Source organism: Micropterus salmoides, unplaced genomic scaffold (assembly GCF_014851395.1).
Source record: "Micropterus salmoides isolate LMB-PRFRI ecotype aquatic unplaced genomic scaffold, ASM1485139v1 Ms_hic_scaffold_16, whole genome shotgun sequence".
Lineage (NCBI taxonomy): Eukaryota > Metazoa > Chordata > Actinopteri > Centrarchiformes > Centrarchidae > Micropterus > Micropterus salmoides.
Genome location: NW_024040707.1, coordinates 21,966,860 through 21,982,083, shown reverse-complemented (window position 1 = coordinate 21,982,083; position 15,224 = coordinate 21,966,860). Strand labels below are relative to the sequence as shown.

At 41.6% G+C, this 15,224-nt stretch overlaps 1 protein-coding gene across 8 annotated transcripts in view; it reads right to left on the bottom strand.

Moving 5' to 3' along the window:
• Nucleotides 1-15,224, bottom strand: part of LOC119905641 (kazrin-like) — a 193,883-nt gene that overhangs the window by 45,727 nt on the left and 132,932 nt on the right. For all 8 annotated transcript variants that reach the window (XM_038722868.1, XM_038722865.1, XM_038722862.1 and 5 more), the window contains one exon: nucleotides 3,150-3,257. In XM_038722868.1, coding sequence (XP_038578796.1) covers nucleotides 3,150-3,257 — 108 coding nt within the window. The remainder of the gene's footprint in view (nucleotides 1-3,149; nucleotides 3,258-15,224) is intronic.

Below are 15,224 nucleotides of genomic sequence, written 5' to 3'. Positions count from 1 at the left end.
TTGCTTGTTAACACAAATAGCTAATCAGTCATCGTCACATGGCAGCAACTTAATGCATTTAAACATGTAGACGTGGTCAAGACAACTTGCTGAGGTTCAAACCGAGCATCAGAATGGGGAAGAAAGGGGTTTTAAGTGACTTTGAACATGGTATGGTTGTTGGTACCGGACAGGCTGGTCTGAGTATTTCTACTGATCTAATTGGATTTTCACGCACATCCTCTAGGGTTTACAGAGAATGGTCTGAAAAAGAGAAAATGTCCGGTGAGCGGCAGTTGTGTGGAGGTTAGAGGAGAATGGGCAGACTGGTTCGAGATGACAGAAAGGCAACAGTAACTCAAATAACCACTTGTTACAACCAAGGTATGCAGAATACCATCTCTGAACACACAACCTGTCGAACCTTGAAGCAGATGGGCTACAGCAGCAAAAGACCACACCAGGTGCCATTCCTGTCAGCTAAGAAAAGGAAAGTGAGGCTACAATCGCACAGGCTCACCAAAATTGGACAAATACAAGATTGAAAAAAACATTGCCTGGTCTGATGAGTCTCGATTTCAGCTGCACCATTCAGATGGTAGGGTCAGAATTTGGCGTAAACAACATGAAAGCATGGATCCATCCTGCCTTGTATCAACGGTTCAGGCTGGTGGTAGTGTAATGGTGTGGGGGATATTTTCTTGGCACACCCTCAGTACCAACTGAGCATTGTTTAAACGTGACAGCCTACCTGAGTGTTGTTGCTGACCATGTCCATCTCTTTCTGATCACAGTACACTCATCTTCTGATGGCTGCTTCCATGCACCATGTCACAAAGCTCAAATCATCTCAAACTGGTTTCTTGAACATGAGTTAACTGTACTCCAATGGTCTCCACAGTCACCAGATCTCAATCCAATAGAGCCTGACCTTTGGGATGTGGTGGAACGGGAGATTCACATCATGGATACGCAGCCGACAAATCTGCAGCAACTGCGTGATGCTATCATGTCAATATGGACCAAAGTCTCTGAGGAATGTTTTTATTAATTTATGTCTTTTTTATTTAAATTTATTTAGCAAAAAAGACAAATAAAAATATATAATAAAATACACTGTATGAAAGTATGCAGGAGAGGTAAGAAACCCCCAAGGGCTTATGGTGAAACCTCCCCTCACCTAGTTGATAGCATGCCATGAGGAATGAGGGCAGTTCTGAAAGCAAAAAAGGGTCCAACTCGGTACTAGCAAAGTGTACCTAATAAAGTGGCCGGTTGGTGTATAGCAGCAATTTCCAATGTGTGGTGCGCGCACCCCTGGGGGTGCATGAGCTCTCACTCTAGGGAATGCTAGACAGGAAAAAGGTAATGGTGGTGTAGTAGTGTAATAACTATAACAATAATTTTTTTTCAAAACTTGAACTGAAAACTTTCCGTTGTAAGTTTAATTTAAAACTAAAAATGTTATTATTAATCACAGTACTCACACACCTCTTTCCCTCTGCCTCTCTCTCCCCTCCCTCTCTCTCTCAGGCAAATCCTCATATGGATCCTCTTTTAGTCCATGTTATCTGTTTATGTGGCTATAACAGGGTGCGATTTGTGAGAAAACAGCGGAGGGATATTTTGAAACGTTATTTCTTTTGTCATGAAAATACGCCCCCACTTCTCTCCGCACGGTTCAGCATGCAGGTGAAATGTGGATTGATTGCAAAGTTTAACCATCACAGTCTGAAAAAAAGTTTTACTGCCACTGTTACTTTTTAAATTAATAAATATTAACATTACATCGCGATGCAGAGTTGCAGTGAAAAGAAGACGGATGCATGCTCAGTAAGTGGGTAAGGGGAGAGCGACTGATTTAAAAGGCGTCACTTTCAAGAGTGTCACTGAGTGAAACCCCATAGCTATGACTTTGGGCATGTTCATTGATATAACAGGTACACTGCGCTGCTTGTCATCATAGAAACAGATCTTCAGATTTTGATGTGTATTGCACCTTCAGTAATATCGGCTGCCGTCTCTTCAACACAGTTCCGCTTATATACATATATACATACATATATGTATATATTTATTAGGGCTGTCAAACAATTAATTTTTTCTTAATTGCTGAATTTCAATAGTTAATCACGATTAATCGCATGTTTTATCACATGATTAAAATTCTATTATTATTATTATTATTTATTATTATTATATCTTAACTGTTTTAAGTCTGTATTAACAATGATGACAATTCTTGCCAGTGTATCTTGATTAGAAATCAAATTAATGCAAAGAAAGTTAGTTTTTTGACTTTAAGATTTATTTGATTATTTCATATCAAAAGTTGTGCTACAAGACTGAGGTAAAACTATCAATGTATAAGAAATATAGTCCTCCTTAAGCTTGCTTTCAAAAAATTCTACAGCAAAAGGTCAAGTACAAAATGTACACACATTATTATAAAGCACATAACAAACAAAATACTCCATTGCTACATTATTTTTAAATTCAGTTGAAACCAATGAGACAGCACTTGCTTTAAGTAGAAGTTTCAGTTTGACTGCTTTCTCTGCTTAATACAGGTTATGTATTTGTGCAATAACTGTCACCTGCAACGACAATGTATATAACTTGCACTTTTCAAAATAGTGCTTTGCCTCAGTCCGCTAGCATCAACCTGATTAGCTGTACTAGCTCTATGCTTAGCTCGTTGATGGTAACGTTAGCTTAAGCTTGACGTTTTGATAATATTTTAATTCCATTTCACGCAAGGTGCATACTGCTTTTGACTTGTCAACGCAGCCGTCTGGGGCTGTGTTGTTGTTCATCTCTATGGCTGCAGCAGGAGGTTGGAAGTGTCTGTGGCAGCATGACAACAAGTAATGGTGCATCGAAGGGTCAAAATAGTAGCAGCCAAAGATCTATTTAGCAAAGATTCTTTGTTAACAGCACCAGTGACGGTGTAAAATAAGAATATTTGACACACGCGTTATGATCAGTCCTTAATCTCATCGCTATTAATGCGTTAATGCTGACAGCCTTAATATATATATATATATATATATATATATATATGCGGACGCCGTCCTGCCTTGCCACAACATCCTCCCATTGTGGCATTGCAGGAAAACCCCCACTTTAAGTCAACCAGCTATGGTTCAACAGAAGTTATCAGTTCTTACCTTTGTCCAGGGAAGCGTCCGGAGAGTTGAAGTCCATTAGACTGCTGATTTCAGTCTTGTAGCAGAGGTCAGTGGCCGGTGGCTTCTGCCTCGGCTGGGAAGAGGGATCTGGGAGGAAAAAAAAGACAAACAAGGTTGACTTGACAGACAACAAATTTTGGGATTTAGAAAAGATAACAAATATAGACACACAGTGGAATACATCTGTGTTCTTGGGAATTAGATTTGAGCTCCAGCATGTGTAGCAACGATCATGTGAAATCACTAAATCATTTAAAATAAAGACAAGGAGAAAGGAATTGGAATGTCTCACTGATATGTTGACTGATATGTACTATTATTTATGGTTATGTGTGGGTTCTGTTTGTTGAAGTGCGTAGAAATGGTTTAAAAGTGCAACTCGAGCTGTAAAATCATTTAAATTGCCTTGATTATAGAGACAACAATAGCAAAACAAGTGAGAAAAAAACATGTGTATACCCGAACTGCATGAAAGAATGATATATTAAAATCTTTATCAATGTAAGTTTTCCTCTATGCAGAGACTGCATGAGGACATTTGGGGAAAAAAATGATTTGTGCAGCACACCACCCCATCCCTCTCAATACACATAATGAACTCTTACTCCTCACTCCTTACACTGTACTGACTCCAAAGTAGCTTACCATTGATCAAAACAGCTACTGTCTCTGGGGAGAGCGTGTGCACACTTCTGTGGCAAAAGCATACAAGCTTAAACACATGCAGGCACACAAACACAGTCGCAACTTTGAGAGACTGCTGCACATAAATATTAGCATTTTTATGACCAGAGTGTGATTTGATTTCTGGTGAGGTTCAGCGGTTTCTAATATAGTTTTGGCCAGCCTCACAAGTGGAACATAGTGAAATCATTTTGAACGCCTTGCTCCAGGTCAGCTCATATAAAAGAGTTTTCTAAAATGACTTTGTCACTTGAACATGTCCTTTTCTGTCATCCTCCTGGTCCAGCCGGTCCAGCCCACAGATGGCATGGAGAGATTTATTCCAAAGGAAAATTTGCAAAAGGTCACTCCAAGTGTTACAAGTGCTACTTTTTGATTTTATCTTAAAGGATTTAAGATTCTGCTTTGCTCATATACAGAATTAAATTCAAATTGCAGCAAACTACATTTCTTCCACTTCACTCTTAAACCTCTGCTCCTCTCTGGCTTCTTCCTCCTCTTCCTATTCCTTCTGCCATCAGTCCACCACCCACATACTAAGATGCTGTTACTGGTTGAATTATTTGCAGTAATTGAACGCAGATGTGTCTGGGTGAAGAGCTCCAGGTCTAGGGCTGGTGCAGCCATTATGGCAGAGATTAGTCATCATACTTGTCGAGATGGACTTTATAGAGCTACAAATAACAGCGTGACTGTCTGTCTGTCCCCTCCTAAGGTGATTGGTAAGAGCACATGAGGGCTGTTTTTTAAAAGTGTGCATAACACGTTTGCCAAACAACACCTTGCAAATGTATAATTTCTCAAACTTGCCCACGGTGAAGCCTTTGGCCACAGTCGGTTGTTTGAAGAATGTAAAAATTCACAGTGCATACTTATCTCCCTCCTTCAAACTGCTGCTGCCCAGTAGCCTCATGAAAATGTTTAAGTCACCACCTACCACAGTCCTCACCAACATTTACAAACTTACCAAGGGAAACAGGGAGTATAGTGGAATAAATGCAAAGGAATGAGCAACCACGATGGTCGCTTGATGGGTTTGGAGAGGATATGTGATATAGAGGAGAGCAGGGGGATATAGGAGAGTGAGCTCAGCTGTGATTTGACATTTTGTTTACTGTATACGTAATGAAGTTAGTTTGAAACTAAAATAGGGTTAGGTTCAGCCCTATTTCAAATGACAGCAGAGATTTATTTCTAATCATAATCATAATTTGAACACATACAGCACACTTGTAAAGCCACAATTACGGAGAGCTGCATGTTTTCTATGCTGCAGCCCTACTTTGTGAGGCTTCAAGAAACAGCAACAAGCAAGAAATCATTATCATTTGCCAGGCTGCAAATTCTTTTGATGATTTTTGTCCCCTGGTAGACAAATTGGATGGGTTTTTCTTTTTTTTGAAGAGTTTGAGGTAAGCAGGAATAATGGTCAGAATACTGTTCTTCAGACCCTGTAGTGATGTGTGCACTGAGGTGTGTGCATGTGCATAACGATGAAAATTACATTTTTTAAAAGCTACATTGAGTTATCAAGCAGGTAATTGCAATGTTTTTTGGATCACTGTCCACGCCTCTGAATAATATCCTTTTCAACACTGAATATTTGGGTCTGGTAAGGTCTAAGTGCCTTATATTGATCTTTTAGACTTTGTCTCAGTTCACTAAAGTAAAAAAAAAGACATTACAGACAGTGACATACAGAATAGATACGCTGACAGTGGGTGGGGAGAAAAAGACACAATGACATCAGGGGCTGATAATACAGAAGAGTTGTAGAAACATTTAAAAACATAATATCTTTCGTTGCCCTGGCTCCCTGCATTTGCTACCTGCCACATGCTGCACCTTGAATGAGAGGGACGCTTTCTACAAACCTTTATTCACGCTTATTGTATAAATTTCCTCTCTCAGCTTTCATTGTAGCTCTGTTCTTTTTCCTCATATGCCAGTAAGAGTATTATCTGACACAAGACACAAGCTCACTTGTCATCTCACTGCAAGTGTGGATGTCGGCCACACAGTTTTCATTTTTGTTTTGGCATAAAATTTGACAATCTGTGTTTGCAGAAGCAAAACAATGCATATTGTAATTGAAACAAGAGAGGGATGCACAGAATACAGAAGGTTGTATGGAAAGATCATTCAACATTTTACTCATTTAATTGAAATTCCTGAGAATTAACCTAAAGTACAAAAAACAAAAACGATTCAGCTTTCTGAAGCTTCTGTTTTTAAGCTACAAAGAAAACAGCAGGCTTGTGGGAACCACTTTTACCAGCACTGTCCTTACTGCTTCCTCACATTAGGTTGTATTGTTTTTTTGTTTCTGTGAAAAGTGTTTATGCGCACACAATAACAGTGAAGGCATGGGTTATAAAAAACAAACAAACTTGCAAGATATATAGCTTTCATGAGAAAGCAATGAACTGCACTGCAGCAGAAACATTTTCTTTTAAAATGCTGATGAGAATTTATCACACTTTATAGCTTGGTTCCATTTTCCTCACAATCAACTTCCTCAATTCACTTTATCAACAATAAGCAGTTTAATCAGCCATGCACACAAGTGACGGAATAGGTAATTCTGCTGTGATGAAATAAATAATGATTTGGCCCAGAGACTAAAACAACTGTTGTACACCATGTGGCTTTGTAATGATGTAATTATCTAAAATCACTGTATCCTCGCCAAGCAGGACCAAGCAGGAAATTTGGTTACACCTGTCAGGTTGTTGGTCTAGACCTAGCTCCTTCCCAAAGTGCATACCACTTAATGGGAAATTTTCTTGCATTCTTTTACGTTTGCTTCGTTAAGTTGAATTACTTACTTATACATTGGCGTTGTTCTGTCTTAAGATAAAACTCAATATAGGTTACTATTACTATATTATACTTAAATTGTGTCATCTCTAATTTAGTGATGGTGACGAAATAGTCGATTGACAGAAAACAATAAGTTTAAAGATGTCATATGGAACTGTGAAAAATTGTTATGATGTAATATGAATTGATACGACAATCAGCGTTAAATTAATGAATGAAGGGTTGTGAAGTGCTGTCCTGCTTGAAACCTGCGGGTTATTCTATATAGTCACATTGAAATAGTCAGTCTCTGACCATAAAACGGTTATAATCTTCTTTTGAATGAGACAACAGATGTACGCATCTTCAGTGACCCGGCCTGACAACTGTTTCCTGTGGGAGACTGAAGCTAACCTTTAGAATGTTGCAGAAAAAAAACTTACATGGAGGACTCAGCCTTTGTCAACAAGAACCCCCTGTTGTTCCTCTTCTCAGCGGGGATGAAACACAAAAACTTTGTCAGTGAGGGATACATCTCCCTAAATATACAATTCGCTCAAAATAGAGGCAGCCAAGCCTCCTTTACTTCACTGAGTCTGGAGGAAGATTTAGTTCAAACTCCAGACTTCATTGTGTATTTTTTTAAAGAACTCAGACGCTTGCTTGTGGGGACTGGGATATTTAGCAGTCGGTCTAAACATAATCTGTGAAGCAGGGCGATATTCAGGCACACAAGGCTTCAACAGCAACACTTTGAAGCCTATTATAAACTTTATCTTAGTTTGACGCCTTAGGTTGTCTGTTGTTATTATTGCTGTTACTGCGAGGGCCACTGAAAACAGGTTTAATTTAATCTCTCTGTTTTACAGTGCACATTATTATTAACTTACTTCAATTTCAGTAGAATTTATTTACATAGGCTCATACAACATGCCCCTCTCTAAAAGAAGAACTGAAAGTAGCTATATGTCAGTGTATGTCTGTAATCGGCCCATGAACACTGTAATGACCACTGGTGTAGCTATTATATCAAAGCCACTTAGCTGTTGTGGTTCTCAGCTGTTGGCACAAACACTTGCAAAACATCTCTCTTCTCTTTTTCTCTCTGAAAGGCCAACCACTCTGGATGACTTTACTCTCGGAACACATTAAGCAGGAATAATAATAATAGACTTCATCTTATCGAAGACCTTGATAACTTTACATAGCGGGAAGATGACTCCCATGCTCTATTAAGAAGTAGAATGATTGAATAAAACCCATTCACATCCAGTTACTGCACTAGAGCACAGTACTCTAAACGCAGATTTCAAGTTCACAGGTTTGTGGAGATTGTTGTAGAGGTAATTCAAGCAGTCACAGCTATAATTAGCTGAACTCTGTGTGGTCTTGATATAAACCTTCCCATATTGTAATGCACTTCTGGTTGAGTGTTCCAACAGTCATTGAGAGGAATTACTAGTCTTCATGGTCAGACAGTTCTCTCTTTCTGTTTCTCACCACCCTCTCTTCTTCCTTAGCTGACTGACTCCACCACTCCAACGTCGCTTCTCCTTTTCCCTCCTCATTTTCTATCCTTTCTCTGTCACCGCTTAATGGGGTTCTCCGAGCTCCTCTCTCTTCTGAGCCTGCCATATTTTATCTGCTGGCACAGCGCAGGAGAAGACGACGGCTGGAACAAAAGAAGGCGCTAATGAGTAGTGGAGGTGATTAAGGGATGAATAGGCACTGTTGCTGGAACCTTAACCAAGCCGCCCATGTTCCTCGGCTCGGTCTGCAATCTGCAGATAGGCGCTGCCTCTCTTTTCTTATATCTGCCACCCGCCTTTAATTGCACTGACATTCTCTGGTCCCGAGGCTGCCGGACTTGTGATAAAGCTTACGTATTCGTGCATTAATCTCCACCAGCCAAGGCAGGCCTTTCCCCCCTGTATCAACTGCCTTAAGACCCCAATTCAAGGAGCCCTATAAAAATCCCGCAGATAAATGGAAGTAATGAACCAGGGGTATGATTGTGTGGAGCTAGCCTTTAACGTTTAGCCGCCCATGCTAACTATCCTCAATCTCAAGGCGACTCACCAATTCATTTTGTAATGAAAGGCTGCTGAATATCCTAGGCTGGCCATTCAAAGGAAGTGTGTAGGCTGGGTATGTTATTAGTTGGTGTAAGGTGGACTATGGAGAAAATGAGCTGCTGCCTGAGAGACTTAACCGAGGGAAGGCAGGCTTTTGTTAGCGCGTGAATGTCATTTTCACACTGGCCATCAGAGGAATGAACACCACTGTATGGAGAGTGAAAAATGGCCCATTTGCTGAGTTCCATGACAGACCAGAGACAGGTGCCTGCAAGTACTAAAGCCTTAAAATGGCCTTAGTATGGCCACTTCAACACCATGTTTGTCCCTGGAATCAAAGCACTTTGGGAGATAGGAGCTGTCAAACAGCACTCTATCAGGACACTGAATGGTGATGAAACTCACATCCTCTTGCTGCATTTAGATCTCATTCGATAGGCTTTAAATAATATCTGAATTGTACCACCTCCAGTATGCTCTCATCCTTACTGACACTCTTCAACAGTCTGTCGTATCTGGTTGGTTATATTATATATACAGAGAAAATGAGAGATTACAAGTGGTTGATGACATGTAACTCTTAACAGTGACAAGCTGTGACAGCTGTTGTTAACTGACCTGCCAGTTGTCATGCAGGAATATGGTGTAAAGTTGTCATGGGGATAAAATAAATAATGCACTTCATGCATTTTGCCAATTTAATACATCAAACATAATTAAGAACATTTTGCTGGAAAATTCAGGTTTTTGGAACGATAAGTTCCAATACTGCATTAATGATATTCTATTCTAAAAATGCCTTACAGTATTAGCAAAATGCATCATGGGACTTGGCATTACACCACATTACTTTAACCAACCATTTTATAATGGAAAACAGAAACACTGTGGATACTTAATACATTAATTTGAAATTTGTCTTCAGATTAAATATAAAGATATTTTAATAACTCTCCCAATGTAATTATGTGAAAAACCTAGAAGGTAAAATTGAAAATAAATCCCCTTCAGCGCCCTTCAATTTGTTCAGAATCAATTTAATAAATACCATCTATAAAAAATGTGTTTCATGAGCAGCTTTTAACAGTGTATATGACTCAAAGGCAGAGCCAAATTATTCAAGTCTAGTATTCTCCAAAGGACCTTGGGAGGCTGTAGTTGTTCTTTCATATCCCCATGCCTTGGCAAAGCGCATTAAACGACGGTGTCATGTGCATTGTTTGCAGCTTATCTTTCAGTGCTGCTGAGTGTAATATTGTGTAATATGATAATCAGCAAGCATTTCATAACATCTCATCCAAAAAGAAACACTTAAATACCAGTGTTTGGGGTGAAAATGTAATATTCAACTTGTGTCACTTTAATGGGTTTCTAATTGAGCCTTGCGTTGGGAGGCAGGTCTGGCAGGAAAGGGTCAGTGTAAAAGAACAAAGTAATTATTCAAAATTGTTGTGACCTATTGTGTGCTCAAGTCCATGATCAAGTTCAAATTTAAATGGAAGGTATGCGTCTAGATTAATAATTAAAAGGTGTTGTGGATGTCCACTGAGGCTGACGTCAAACAACATAACAAAAAAAACCAATGTGATGAATACATGGATTCATTATTTGTTTTTAACATTTTAACACTTTTCAAATGGGGCAGTGAATGTTAATCACTGTAAATGTGTTTGTTCAACAGCTAATGTGCAGCCAAAAACTAAAAACAGACAAAACAGGTAAAAGCATTACTCCTAATAAGTGAAAATAAAGGTGCACAGGCTTGTCCTTTTACTGAATAAGGGTCAATGGTTGCAGATCCATAGTTTATCCCTTAATTTCAATGTTTACTAGAATTTAATTGACGTCTTCACGGCTAACTCCCAACTTTCACCATACTTCTTTTGGTACCATTTTCATGTTTTCATTTCCACGATAAATACATCATATTAAGAGTATCTTTTTGAAAGTGTGCCACCAAGCCAAAATAATTACAAAATCTTAAGATCTTTGCTTGCATCTCTGCACTGATCATTTAGATATATTAGTCTATAAATATCATGTTGGGCCTCACATCCATGACAACAAAAATGGGCCTTCAGGTCACTGAGGAGCCTGTCATGCAAGTCTGTAGACAGAGGACAAGCTAGAGAACAAAGACTGGGCCTTTTGACGTCCTCAGCCTGTAGGAGTCCCAAAAGCCTGAGTTTGGAGTTATCTCAGACAAAGGACTGTAAAACAGGCGCCAAAGCGCGTTTCACACCTAGGTGCGAAATAGTGACTCTGACCTAAAAGCAGAACCACTATTGGCTAAGCCTTTAATCTTGCAGGTCGCCCTGGTCAGTTAATTCACACCTACCCGTGAACTCTTAACTTTTAAAACCAAACCAAAGGTTTGTATTGGCTGAAGCTTTCAGGGGGCGGAGTAATCCCAGGAAGTACAGCCATTTTGTCAACGGAGGTATAAAACCCAACCCTCATCGCCATTCCCAGTTCTTCACAGGACTGTAAGGAGGTAAACCAAACCCTGTCTTTCCACAGCTGCGCGAGCGGTGATAGGAGACAACTTTCTCAGCGCAGAACTTTCTTTGTCCTGAATACAGACTTCACTCACTGGACGAGCTACCCTGTTTTCTTCTTTTTTCTACCTCTATTATTTTTTCTTTGTGTTAACAACACAATTTTGGATACCTAAACTGCTACAGAAGATAATGTTTCCTTCCTGCAGAAGAAGATGGATAAAACTCTGTGCTTAAATGAGAAGATCACGTCTGTGCTCTACCTCCGCTGGATTTCCTAAAAGGACTGACACATCTACTCGCTACCAAAGTGACACGTAAGAGGCTTTAGTATGTCTGGGCAGTAGATAGTTCTATAACTTTGTTATTGTAACTTGTACAAGCTTCAAGTGGTGAATTTCTGCTAAGAAACCCCAAGGGATATTTAAAGACCGCCGTGTCTTGTTTTATTGCTGTGTTTTCCGTGCTACGCGCGTTGTTTGTGTCCTGTACCACTCGCCGGGCCGTGACCGCTTTGTTCCTATTACTGTGTGAAAACATATCAGTATTTTTATCAAGGAACACGGTTGCTGAACGCAAGTTCACAACCATTCCTCTATTGATAAAGTTGTAGCTGAGTGTTTGCAACAGTAATAAGGATTTTTGGTGTTGGCTTCTTTCTGAGAACAGATACAATAGCACACTCTATCCAATCAAAAGCCAGCAACCGCTGCTGAATGAATAATTCACTGCTGGTGGCTGTAGGATAGACTGGTTTATTGTATATAGTTTTCCCTGTGCCTTTATCTCCTCCTTCTGCTTACTAACCCCACATGCACACACCACGTGATCTCTGAATCTAACCAGACCTGTGACCCACAGCAGGCTAGCATCAGAGATCTCCAATGTTTTTTCAGTTCAGGGGAAAGTGATTTTCCGCCATCTCGATTTTGAAATCACATGGTTTGAACCGCCGTCTTGATTCCAAAATCAGCTGGCCTCGAGCCCGATTCTGAACCAGATCTGCAACCCCCTCTCTTATTCTCTCCCCCTTCTTTGCCTCACACACACACACACACACACGTTTGCTGGATTGTTGTATGTTTTGTATGATTTGTGTATTGGCTTTATTTAATTTTGCTTAGAATAGTTAAAGAGGTGGTATTATGCTCATTTTCAGGTTTAGGGGTTTTACCAGAACAGGTTTACATGGTTTAATTTTCAAAAAACACCATATTTTTCTCATACTGCACATTGCTGCAGCTCCTCTTTTCACCCTGTGTGTTGTACGCTCCGCTCTTGAGCTACAGAGTGATGCACAACCACACAACATCATTGTTCCACATCTTACCATTAGGACTAAACGTTGAACTGTTGCCGGTGTTCTGACGATCTATGCTGCCTTGCTGAAAAATGCTACCATAGCGCAAATCGATAGACTCGACTCTACTCGGCCCTGCTCCGTTTTCCATTGCAGATAGTACACAGAGATAGTACGTAGCTTGTCGTCATAGTGACCCCACACACAACTGCCGTGACGTAATGCGACACACACACCAGCTCTTAAAATATATGTACGGGTAAAACGTTTCAATATTCCTCAGAATGTAAAGACAGATAAGCAGTATGAAAACCTTCCAGCTGTGTTTTCCTCTGCCGTTGTTGCTGCAGCGGTCTGTGTGACGGCAGGAGCAGAGGGCTCTGTGAGCGGGTGGCTGGCCGGCCTCACAAGCTCCTCCCGCGGGTTGGCGCAGGCTTCCCCCGCAGCCCCTCGCGGAGCTCCTCAACTCCGAAAATATTCAAGCACATTTTTATTCACTAGAACTCTCACCTCAAAACTTCGCAGAAGTGGATTTAGTGATGAAATTCTATACGGAAACTGTAAAATATAAAACTTTCTGTTGCTGGCCTCTGTCTGGTGCAGCAATGATGATGCAGTGAATAGTGACGATTCCCTCTGACCAATCAGCAGTCTGTCATGTTTTCATGTTACATTTTAGTATCTCTCAGCTCACTTGGAAGCTGGAAGGAGGTCAGGTGATATGAAAAAAAGAACCTGGAAGCAGGTACAGGTACAACATTTCTACAAAGGAAAACCAGACAAAGGCGAGTCGAGCCAAAGGGCCTCCGCTCAGACTAGCTTGGTTTGAGGGCGTGCCTGACCCCGCAAGCCACTTGGCAAGCTTTATGACGCGTTTTCACAAGTAAAGGAAGTGAAGGCTGGACTACAAACAAGCTGTTTTCAAGCGGTTCAGAGCAGTGCTTTCTGTGGGAGATGGGAACTCCCTTTGGGCTGGACTTTGGGCTTTTTCACTTTGCAAACCTATTACATGCACAAAAAAGATATAACTCAATAAAGATGGGGAAAAAGCCAAAAAGCATAATACCACCTATTTAATAGTGATTTACTTGCTAAAGTTGTTGATCATTGATTTATGCTTGAGTTAAATAAATCCTATTATAATTTTAAGAAGTCGTTGCCTGTGATTATTTGTGTATAATGTTGTAGTAAGAGTTGGTTGCCACGGCCAGTGTAGGGATTCACCCTTCTCTGTTTGCCATCTATAGGTGGACAAACCTTCTTTTAGACTGATCATACTTGGCTCATATTTGGTTATTGGGCCCTGATTCCAGCGTGGTACCCCGTATTTATTAATTATAATTAATCATTTTTAATGTTAATCATATTTATTAATATTTCTAGAATATCTTTGATATTCAGCTAATAACCAAATCTGACCATATGTTGAAAACCCCCAACACTCACAACTAAGAAAATAGGGTTCTTTGTCCACAATGGTTACTGACTGACTGTTCGCTGTTTTTCTTCCAAGTAAATCATCCATGATCGATGAGTCCAAACAATATTCATTGACTGCTGTCACTGGCTGCACTGTAGGGAGGGATGCCTCTGGCTGGGCTGGGGGACCGTTGGCCTGGTTCTCCCGCGTTATCGCTCCCTGGCGGCAGCGAGCTTCCCGGCACGGCTTTCTGCTGTTCTTCCTTGGGGCGGGTTACAGCTTCCCCCTGGACATGCGGTCTGGGGTCCTTTGTGCTTTGGGGGGTCGCAGGGTGTCCTGGCTTCTGGGGGTGGGGGTCTGCGGTGGGATTGTGGGGCGATTATCGATGCATCTTGATGCATTATACTTTTTCCCTGGGCAGGGTCTCTGGATGGCTGCTGGGCGTTTAGTTTGTGCGTTGGAGTCCGGGGGAGGCATCTCCTCGTTGGCTTGGAGGGACCTGTTTGCGTTCCTGTTTTGCGTCGTTGGCCTCGGATCCGTGCTTGCCCATTTCTCTGTCGGCCAGTTGTTGGACCCCTCTGGATACTGAGGTATATAGTTAGTTTTCGGGATGTGCAGTGTGGGTGCGGGGCAGGGCTGTGCTCCGGTTTGTTCTGGGTTTGTGCCTGGAGTTCTCGGCCCTTGATGGATGGGTGGGTTGTTGGTGGCATGCAGCTGAGCTAGTTGATTTTGCCTCGTTGCTGGTTTGGCTGGTGTTGCATGGCGGCCGGGGGGCGCGCTGGGCATGGGGGATGTCGGCTGGCGCCGGCGGCCTTAGTTTTTTCCGGCGGTTGGGGGGACGGTGGACTTTTATTGGCGGGTGCACGGTGACCTGTGCGGCGCGTTTGCTGCCGGGCTGGGACTTGCTGCTGGTGTTTCTCTCCGCTGGCTTTCGCTGTCGTGTTGTTCCGTTTGCTCTCTCTCATTTGCCCGACCTCGCACGCGGGATTCGCGGGGGGCTGCTGGGCATGGGTGTCGCCATGCTCGCGCAGTGTGCGCGTTGGGCTCGTCACTTGTGCATTGGTGTTGATGATTGCGTGGCATTTGGGCATTGTGGTTGTTTGCTGCGCGGCGGTGGGGTGCTGGATGGGGGGGGCCACTGGTCTATGTTGTGTCCGCGCCGCGGTCGGTCCGGGCGCTGCTCTTCCTCTTTTGCGTTCCGTCGGCATTACGTTGTCAACTGGCATTTGGGTCGGGGTCTTCTGCGTTTGCATCGCGGTGCATCTTTTGATTTGA